At 37.4% G+C, this 11124-nt stretch overlaps 1 protein-coding gene across 2 annotated transcripts in view; it reads left to right on the top strand.

The window, feature by feature from the left end:
• Positions 1-11124, top strand: part of LOC106526285 (glucosidase 2 subunit beta) — a 210977-nt gene that overhangs the window by 56449 nt on the left and 143404 nt on the right. The window contains exon 9 of one of the 2 annotated variants that reach the window (XM_014020852.1): positions 10241-10327. The exons of the other annotated variant lie outside the window; for it this stretch is intronic. Within the exon in view, the coding sequence (XP_013876306.1) occupies positions 10241-10327 (87 nt within the window). The remainder of the gene's footprint in view (positions 1-10240; positions 10328-11124) is intronic. 2 annotated transcript variants of the gene reach the window in all.

Raw genomic sequence — 11124 nt, forward strand, 5'->3', positions numbered from 1 at the left:
AAATATATTTTTGCAAACATTAAATGTGAAGATTTTACTGTTGACAAAAGTTGTCAAACTTTTTTTTTATTAAACGTGTGTGTTATATACCTTGTTAAAATGTTCTTGTCAAGGTTTGGACCAAATGTTAAAGTTTGCAATGCACTTGAAGTATTTTACTCATCAATAAATGATGCAATATAAATTGCGAATTCATTCATTTACTTTTATGATTTTGTTCATGTGGTAGCATATTTAAAGTTAAATGTCAAGAAATAATATAAGTAGGGGGGTCTTCGGCCCAGTGGCATCTCAAAATTTTCTAATCTGGCCCAGCAGAAAAAATAATTGAATAGGCCTGTTTTAGGAGCTGCCCTGGTTAAACACAGCTGAACCTAAGGAGTGCCTAATTAGTAGGCCTCTGCAGACCTTGATGGCTGAGGAGGCCAACTAATTAATCACACCTTAGTTGTTCAACCAGAGCAGCTCCTAAAACATGCACGACACCAGCCCTTGAGGACCGACTTTGGACACCACTGTCCTAAACAGATTTATTGGTGGCACATATTTGATTGATGGGCTATGACCTTTGTATAATGTATATTACATGTAGAAGTGTCTCTGTGCAAGACACTGAACTCCCCTGCTTCTTTTATACATTGAATCCAGAAACTAGCCCATGCCTACAGAAGTGTGGTGGAACTATATATTTTTGGGAAGGGGAAAGAGTTTGCAGAGAATAGGAGTAACTAACTGGATTCAAATGCGTACATCTTCCACTAAAGCTTGAAATTATAGGTAGTAGATGTAATCAAATAAAACTAAATCGTATCGATATTTGAATTTTACTGCCACGTTTTAAAAAGGTGAATTGCATGATGTAGAGTTTTAATTCAACTTGATTCCAGTTTGTTGTCAAAAACATGAGAACCGTCTCATATCAGTCTCCTAATTTTAAAACTTAGATTTTGGTGCTTGGCTGAAATGCCGACTGCATAGAAATCTTCCCTTATGTTCTTTTATGTTAAATAAGCTTAATTGAAGTCTACTCTTGTATTATTCCTCACATAGCTCACAGCCGCTCTCCCACCAATCTTTAAAGTCTAGCTAGCTTAATTAATGAAGCTGTCAATCATTCAACAGACACGGCACCAAGAGAGAAGTGGAATTCCTTAATTGGAAAACTTTTCTCCTGAGAATGGTGTTTTAATATCTATTTTATCCACATCTACTGGAAATACATGAGCAAATGAGATTTTTCACTAAGGTGAGAAAAGTAGTGCCAAAATCAAGTTTTCAGGTAACATTTGTACTTTGCACAGCAAGATGTGCTTTGTTTGAGGGTGTTTGGATACGGAAAATCGATAGGAGGATAGTGGATGTCCAAGTGGAGACCATGACACCAAAGAGTTGAAGCACAATGGGTCTTTGTATCAAACACTGCATGATTTTCTCTAAATATATTATGTAAACACGTTACTAATATTTTAAATGCTATTGATATTCTATTCATATTCTACATATATTTGATGGTACAGTTAGGTCAGGATCAGTTTTGTTGTCAGTCTCATTCACTCCCTCCCCATTTCCCTCTCTTTTCTCACACTCCCCTCACTCCCTTTGCAGAGTGACATTTATTAATTAAATATGGTGTACTGCCGCAGGATGCACTTTCCTTTCCACTATCTCCAGACACTAATAATTACATTGGCATTTAGCTCCATGATAAGCCGACCCTATGGCCTTTATGAAATGTTCCCCAGGCCCAGATACTGAAGAAAATATATAGACTGATGCCATGCTGTAAATCGATCCATCTGCCTTTCTTCTTGCTTTTTTTTTAATCTTAATAGAGGTAATGCTCATTACTCTGACTAAAGGAAACCAACTGCAAAGCCCTTTTTTATTTTTGTTTCATCTTTAAAATGAACTTTGCTGAAAATATTCCTGGGTTATTTCTGTTCATAGTCAGGCTGATGATGACAGTTTAGTACCTTTTGAATAAATGCCATCACCCACTGGAACAGCTGTGATTTATGGTGCCTACTTTTTCTTTTCGTTCAGATGAACCGATTGATCTATCGGACATATAATTAGCTGGTTTTTGACATCTTTGAAATAGTCAGGCACTGTTTATACCTAACCCAACTGTCCATAAAAACTGAGGCACAAGTGAGAATTTAACGAATTTGACACGGGGTGTAACAATACATCGATCAACATCAATATATCGATTACTTGATTATTGATTTAATTACATCGACGCAAAACGAAAACATTGATCCATATCATAATCATCATATGCCTGATATGTATTCTTACGATTATGTTAGATGGGCATTGATATCGCATCATATCGATCAGACTTGTGAATTGAATTGAATCAAAATCGATCATGACAGACTTTGTGATATCGAGAAACATATGCTACTAGAAGCTATGCAACCAGGAGAAAAGCTATGAAATTAAGAGAGCAGACTAATACTAATAAATAGAAAAAAATACTACAATGGAAACTAGTGATTCTTTTATTGTGTTAAGGCCAGCAGAAAAGGCTTTGTTGGCCCTGATGGTCCACCACTGGACCAGTCACGTTTTCAGTCATTTACCTTTGAATGTAGCAATGTCATTGAAGTCCTAAAATGTCTATAGTTTGCCTTGCTTCAGTTTTTCCTYTATTAATATGACCAAAACAAGATCTATAAAGCACAGTCTCAATGGCAGTATACTTAATTATATTGTGATCTTAAATAACATATTTGATCTAATTTAATAAGTTAAAGAAACAAATAACTCATCTTCATCACTATTTTCTCTTATGTCAACATGTTTAAAAACATTTTTGGACAACTTCAGAGTATTAAGTTTGATTAGTCTTTACATAACTGTGCTGATTCAGTTGGCCTAATCAACATACTGCAAGATGATTACGTGGCTTAATAACATCAGCTAGACCAATTAACTCTTTAATCACAATTGCTGTAAATAAGGATTCTAGGTTAAAAAAATTAACCTTTCCTCTATGTTTTCCTTCAGATCTGATTTTTTAATTCACATTTTTCCACTCTAGCCTCTAACTATTAATGCACATTAGATGATATATTTTCCACAGTCAGGGATTTTCTTTTCTTTTTTAACAAAGGTAGAATTATACTGCAGTTTCACAGAGGAGTGAAAAGCAATCACTCAGTGTGTCTGAATAATCTCTGATCGCCAAATTAAACTCAAAACTGTGGTCATCTTTGTTCCATCATGGGTATAGCTGAAAGTACGAGAGAAGGTTTAAATCGGATCAGTCTGGAGTTTAAATCTGACCACACCACTCTGGGGGAATGTATGTATCTGAAGCTGTCAGTGACGGTGAAACTGAACAGTATTCTTGATACCTTGGGAAATCTTATCACAGATTTTTTTCCCCCCTTTTCTTTTCTGTCTTCTTGTTTTTTTGGTCAAAATTTTCCAAAAGGCCAACAAAGGAGGATCACTAGTGATTTAAAACTATATTATGTTTTTTTCTTGTCACTTTGCTTGCCGAATATAAAATTCCAAATTAAATAATTCAGACTTTTATGAGCTAGCTGACTCAAATAACAGCAGTATATCTGATGCTGTATACTTGTATTGTCAATGTCAGAAGTAAACMATGTGGCGGCCGATGTCTATTAGCTGTGGTGGCCATCTTGATTTGGGTTGACTCTAAAAGATAWTCAGGTGTAGATGTAYATCCAATCTGCACAATGATATCCCACATAGCAAAATTTGTTTGGTCCAGTTCTGGCCCATACAATGCACTATACCTATACAGCAAAAAATGATGACCATTTGGTGGCCCAGATTGGGTTTTCTATAGGTGGTCCATGCCTGAGCCAGCACCACATCAAACAAACCACAACTAAGTGAACTGTGGTGTGCCATCTTCAAAACAGTGCCATCATTGCCAGATCTGGCCCACACCTCTCTGCTCTGTGAGATACAGTTAGGTTCATATGTATTTGGACAGAGACAACATTTTTCTAATTTTGATAGACTAAACCACAATGAATTTTAAACAAAACAATTCAGATGTGTTTGAAGTTCAGACTTTCAGCTTTAATTCATTGGGTTGAACAAAATGATTGCCTAAAAATGTGAGGAACTAAAGCATCTTTTAAACACAGCTCAAAAGTAATTGGACAGATTAAATAATTGTAAATAAAATGTTCTATTACTTGRTTGAAAAGCCTTTATTGGCAATGACTGCCTGAAGTCTTGAACTCATGGACATCACCAGACGCTGTGTTTACTCCTTTTTAATGCTCTGCCAGGCCTTCACTGGTTTTCAGTTGCTGTTTGTTTATGGGTCTTCCTGTCTGAAGTTTAGTCTTTAACAAGTGAAATGCTCARTTGGGTTRAGATCAGGTGACTGACTTGGCCATTCAAGAATATTCCACTTCTTTGCTTTAATAAACTCCTGGGTTGCTTTGGCTTTATGTTTTGGTCATTGTCCATCTGTTGTATGAAACGACGACCAATCAGTTTGGCTGCATTTGGCTGATCTGAGCACACAGTATGACTCTGAATACCTCAGAATTCATTCGGTTGCTTCTGTCCTGTGTCACATCATCAATAAACACTAGTGATCCAGTGCCACTGGCAGCCATGCATGCCCAAGCCATCACACTGCTCTGCAGTTTTACAGATGATGTGGTATGCTTTGGATCATGAGCTGTACCACGCCTTCACCAGACTTTTCTCTTTCCATCATTCTGGTAGAGGTTGATCTTGGTTTCATCTGTCCAAAGGATGCTCTTCCAGAACTGTGCTGCTTTTTTAGATGTTTTTTCTTTAAATCAAAGTCCAGTCTAGCCTTTTTAATTCTTTAGTCATCTGAGTGGCTTGCAGCGTGCAGTGAACCCTCTGTATTTACTTTCATGCAGTCTTTTCTTTATGGTAGATTTGGATATTGATACTTCTACCTCCTGGAGAGTGTTATTCACTTGGTTGGCTGTTGTGAGGGTGTTTCTCTTCACCATGGAGATTATACTGGGATCATCCACCACTGTTGTCTTCCGTGGGCGCCCAGGTCGTTTTGCATTGATGAGTTCACCAGTGCTTTCTTTCTCTCTCAAGGTGTACCAAACTGTAGATTTTGCCACTCCTTGTTTCATCTCCATGGAGAGCTCCTTTGACCGCATGTTTACTTCACAGCAAAACCTTCCAAATGCAAGCACCACACCTCAAATCAACTCCAGGCCTTTTATCTGCTTAATTGAGAATGACATAACGAAGGGATTGCCCACACTTGYCCATGAAATAGCCTTGGAGTCAATTGTCCAATTACTTTTGGTCCATTTATAAACAGGGTGGCACATGTTAAGGAGCTGAAACTCCTAAACCCTTCATCCAGTTTTAATGTGGATACCCTCAAATGAATGCTGAATGTCTGGAATTTATCTCCATGTACATTATAAAATTGTAACTTGAATATGTTTCAGTAAACAGGTAAAAAGACAAAATTTGTGTCAGGTCCATATAAATTTGGACACTTAACTGTATATTGCTAGCAAAAAGAGACCGTTGAGTTTGCAACTGTGCCAGTTGATGTATTCCATCGTAGAAACAATGCCAACATTGCCAGACCTGGCCCACATTCGGTGGACAAACCACTTGCCATTTCAGCAGTCAGGCAGCAGTGCCAGCTTGACACCAGATATGGCCCACACCTTTCTGTTATGCGGGTGGCGAACACATGCACACAAAAATGCTGTAACCCTGTTAGTTTWATAGATATTGACCTAAGGTGTTATTTAGTAATAGCTGATATTGATTCCCAACAAATATTCTTAGTGATAACCGATTGCACAAGATCTTCACTTCAACTGTTGGTGTACGTGGTTCTGACTTATGTAGAACCACTTCTGGCAAATCACATCTGGGCCACCACAGGACCCTAATTATTTGCTGTAACAGGGCCAAGTGTTAGTTCATTGTATGGGCCATAACTGATAAATTTTGCTATATGGGTAAGGTCAATTGGCTSTGGCAACCATCTTRAATCAGGYTTTCTCCAAAAGTTGACCAGCTGCAGATGCGCATTTGGTGCTTATGTTGTGGAAGGGTTGATAAAAGCCATGGTTCTGATTGGAGATATTTTAGTAACAGACACAAACACAAACACACACACAGACATTGGCAAACATATTATTGCCATCTGCCTCTCAGCTGTGGTTGATAATACAGTCATAAACTTGTCAGAAAAAATGTTTTTACTGAGATTAAGTGAGAATAAGTTAAAATTGATGTCACTTCCTTTTTTTTTATCTTCTTCCCAAAACACTTGTTTGTGTAACAGGCGAATCCAGGCTTTATAGCCGTAAGAAATATTGCAGGTTAAAGCGTGTCTGCATTGGCTTCAGTTTTCAGACAAGGAGATTCGAGTTAGTTTGCTTTTTTTAGATGGTCTGTGCTTATGTACCAGTTTTGTGTGGGAGTCATAATATTTTCACTTGTGTGGGTTCATGGTAATAGATGTCTCATCTCTTTGTTTGTGCTGTTTCCACATACTTGCGAGGCRATACATTTCATAACTGACTGAAAACCCAATATTCTCATACCAGGTAGATAAGTGGTGTTTGTGAGGCCGTGCTTCTGGAACCAGCAGGCTCTATCAAATAACATAGCCTCAGTATGTAACCATGTTATTTGATCTCCTCTCTCTTGTGAGGCAATATCTTTGCATACTGTTTTTTCAGCCTTTGTAATAGCTTGACTCTACGAGGAGAACTTCTTCAGAAATGTTGKATTGTTTTTTTTTTCACACTGAGCTGGACTTTTTTAGACTCTGTAGTTCAAATACACTTTATAGACTTTACACRGCCCCTAAATTTCACCTGGATGATTCATTAAAAGCAATTTAGGTTATGAAATTTAATCATGACAATTAATGATCCGGTTTTGGGTTAATTAAAMCAGTATTGTAGATTTTATGGCTTTTGAAATTTTTATTATCTACCATTTGCATTTCATGCCACCAAAAGGTAATAGCAGAACAATAATGTAATTATACAGTATGTGTGCATGTTTTTGTTATCAAGCCACAAGCAAATCTAGGTTTTCTAAGTTCATTTGTTAAACGTTTTYAACACACTTTGTTTTTATCTTGTGGTTTAACTATATATGATGCATCCAACTTCCATATACTGTATATCCAGCTTATAAATGATATAATTGTCATGAGGAAGTCTTAAAAAAAGAAAAAATTATATCATGAACCTAAGGCATTTTAAAGGGGGAGGGGCATTATACAAAATTAACTTTTTTTGAGCATCATATCATGCTATAATGTCGTTCCCTCATCAAAAATGTACCCAGAGTGTTGTTTTGACTCATTCATGCATGTTAGAGAAATCCTTGAATCTCTGGTGGTAGCAATTCAGAGCTGCCTAAATGTTTCCTTGTACAAAGCACCGCCTAKTTACCCAAAGCTCCTCCCTGGAGCTCAGTCCCCAGCTGAACTCCAGCTCCACAGATCATCCCTCCCCCATATCAGTGTCGTGAAGATGTGCTGAAGTGGGAGTGTCAGAAACAGTAGGAGGTTCTTAAAGAGACAGAGGCCAATTTCAAGGCATTTTGACAGGCAAAGTCAATTTTATTTTTATATATATATTTATAATAACTGAAGGCAACATAGTTGATTGTGGTGTAGAATTGAATTATGTGCCTGGAAAAAACATTAAAATATTAAATTATATATTAAAACATTTCACAACATCCTACCTTTTAACAAACTAACTCAGAACTTTGTGGAATGGTGCCAGAGGAACTGTCTGCAGATCAACACAGGAAAAACAAAAGAACTGGTGGTGGACTTCCGCAGGTCCAAACACTTGCCTTCTGTACCAGTGAACATTCAGGGAATGGACATTGAAATCGTGAGGTCCTACAAGTACCTGGGTGTTCACCTTAACAACAAGCTGGACTGGACTGACCACACAGCTGCCCTCTACAAGAAAGCACTGAGCAGACTGCATCTACTGAGGAGACTCAGGTCCTTCGGTGTGCGGGGGGCTCTTCTCAGGACCTTTTTTGATGCTGTGGTGGCATCAGCCATCTTCTACGGAGTGGTCTGTTGGGGCAACAGCATCTCCACTGCTGACAGGAAGAGACTGAACAAGATCCTCAGGAAATCCAGCTCTGTCCTGGGGTGTCCTGTTGACCCAGTGGAGGTGGTGGCAGAGAGGAGAATGAGGACTAAGCTCCAGCACATGCTGGCATACCCTTCCCACCCCATGCACCTCTCTCTGACAGCACTGAGCAGCTCCTTCAGCGCCCGGCTGCGGCACCCTAAGTGCGTGAAGGAAAGATACCGCAGGTCTTTCCTTCCAGCCGCCGTCAGACTGTACAATACCCACTGCTCTATGTAGTTCGCCACTCTCTACTACAGGCAATAAACCTGGAAATTGTTTATTTACTTATATTTCGAATAATACTGTTTTTTAGTATTTCTATATTCACTTGATTTTACTGTGTATATATAGTTTTTCAAATTGGTTTTGCTTTTTTATACTGCTGTAACAATGTAAATTTCCCCACTGCGGGATTAATAAAGGAATATCTTATCTTATCTTATCACTTAAATGTAATATAAAGCATTTACTCCTCTTAGAAACCCAAAACACTGAACAATAATTAATAGCCATCTGTCTTTGTTGCATTTAGTTTAAGCAAATAATAGAAATCAAAGTGAAATAAAATTTAAAATCTGAAAGAAAAAAGTGAACGTCAGCCTGAAGCATCTCTGGTGTTCAGCTCATTTCTTCTGTAACAACCAATTTCAATTCAGGTTTGAAAGACTACCCAGCCATGGAGGAACTTGATGCCATTTTAAGCTCAAGCTGATTCAGTGRACTTTTGCCTTCCAGTCCACATGTCCAAGCTCCATGGTTGTGTTTATTAGCTTAGCCTAATTGTGCGTAGTATCTAAAGGTCAGTGCCTGCTGCGGCGCATCAYTCCCCCAAAATGGCTTCAAGGTGACACGGTTTCCAATGAATAAACACTGAAAAGTGTACCAACTTCAACCCTTCTGTTGCTATCGTTTACCACCGTTGTGCGGCAATCTTTGATTTTTTTTCAGCCTTGCACAAGCTCTTGTGACTGATGGGCATTCACTGGTATGCACTGCCTGACTGACTTCCATTTCAACTGGCAAAAGGCTGCAGATTAATTCGCTTGTCAGTTGTTTTCCCCTGCAGGAGCCTTTGTCTGTTGAGACAGGAGGAATGAAACATGTGCTCATCAGAGAATTAAAACATGCATTTAGTTTATACAATGCATTATTAAGACATAAATTTTATTGGACTTCTGAAGGCTAAAACTTATTGTTGAGGTAAAAATTAATTTAATGAGCAGATGTTTTGAATAGATAACCACATATAAGGTGAGCTGAACTGGAGATGGTTAACATGCAGCTTAAAATCACTTAATGGGTTTTCAGAATGCAAAATCATCAAGCTTGATACCAGTACTAAAAAAATACTTACTAGTCAGTACCATTTTTTTCARTAATCTACTCCAGACTAAGATTTATCTGATTCACCAACAAACATCCATCCATTCATCTCTTCTATCCACCATCCAGAATTCTTGTATGGTTCGCTCTTTAGGTTTTCAGTTTAAAATAAAACAAGAATTAACAAGTAAATAGGTATTTTTTGTTGTTGTTGTTTTAAAATGAAATTTATTTTGGATTTAGATAGCTGAAGCAAAAATTAAACTCTGAGGATTTTTAATTTGTTCAAATTTCCATTTATGTTTTAAAATCATAAAGTCAACAAGAATTTTTTTTCTTTTTGCAGTTTTGTTTTGAAATAGAAAAACCAAAGAATGAACTATTCACGGATTATCCAGCTATCCCTTTTTTTTTCTAAATCCAAAATTGGGATGCATGGAAGCATTAAGTGTTTATAAAAACAGTAGTAGATACTAGTGAGGACAGTCATTGCTAGGCCATATTTGATTACCTAACGTGGTACTGTTATACACACCAAATTGTCCGATATTGGTGGTGAGCACCAGTGATGAGGCTTTTTGTTACTTAGCTTATCATCAATGCGCCTCAACAAGCAGAAGTTTAGATAACAAATCCCTGAGCTTTTGTTTTAGGGGTCAAAAGCTAAAATCTTCAGAATCCATTGTGCTACAGTAGGAGGGAACAAAAAAGCTACGTATTGTTTGGTGTGATTTGACGGTAGAGATTGCAACTGATAGTGCTCTTTCCCCCAGGTTTTGTTGGGGGGTGGCCATGAAATGGATCTGACAAAATTTCGACACACATTCTGGGAAATCCTGACACGAGGCGACAATGTCAAGGTAGGATTTGATGCTCTAAAAACTAAAAAAAGTTTTTTCAAAGTTAATATTTTTCATTTTGCCCCTACTTTGTTGAAATAAAAAACTAAAAGGAAAGAAAAAAAATCTATGTAATGGTCCTTGTGAATCTATTTTGAATGGTTTTTCMTTGTGTGAATGTTTGTGAAAGTTACAAAAAAGACCTGGTCCAAATCAGTACTATACACCAAAAAGGTTGATTATATCTGTTCAGATCAAATGGATCTTGTTTAATCACCCCTGCTGATAAAAGCARTAGGTTTAAAGGAGACATATCATGCTAAATGCACTTTTTTGCATTCATAAACTAGTTTTTGTGCAATTATAGTGTCTAGGAGTGTAGAAAACTTTAATTTATTCTGTCCAGTTACTGCAAAGATATTTTAATATTTTTTTATGGGTCAAATTTTTCAGTTTGTTCAAAATCTGCTGTTGCTTATTTCGTTTCATTGTTTATTTCATCACACTTTTTTCTTTGGAACTACCATTTATGGTAATGTATTTCCGGCCAACTGGATTTCATAGTCCACCATTTTTTTCCTCATTGTGTGATTTTGTAGTTCATAGTGTCATGCCGAATATGCAAGTTCAGAAGTCAAAATGTTCGGTTCTGGGATGTGTAAACCCACATTATTATCTACATAGACTACCAGCGTCAGAGCAGAGCTTCTTCAAAGTGCCTGGTTAAGTTTTATTTTTCAAGGAAATGGACCCACAACAGGGCGGAAAGTGCTTGCGGACAACACAGGATGAAGTAAGTAAGTAAGTAAGTAAGTAAG

This window comes from Austrofundulus limnaeus, unplaced genomic scaffold (assembly GCF_001266775.1).
Source record: "Austrofundulus limnaeus strain Quisiro unplaced genomic scaffold, Austrofundulus_limnaeus-1.0 Scaffold269, whole genome shotgun sequence".
Classification (NCBI taxonomy): domain Eukaryota; kingdom Metazoa; phylum Chordata; class Actinopteri; order Cyprinodontiformes; family Rivulidae; genus Austrofundulus; species Austrofundulus limnaeus.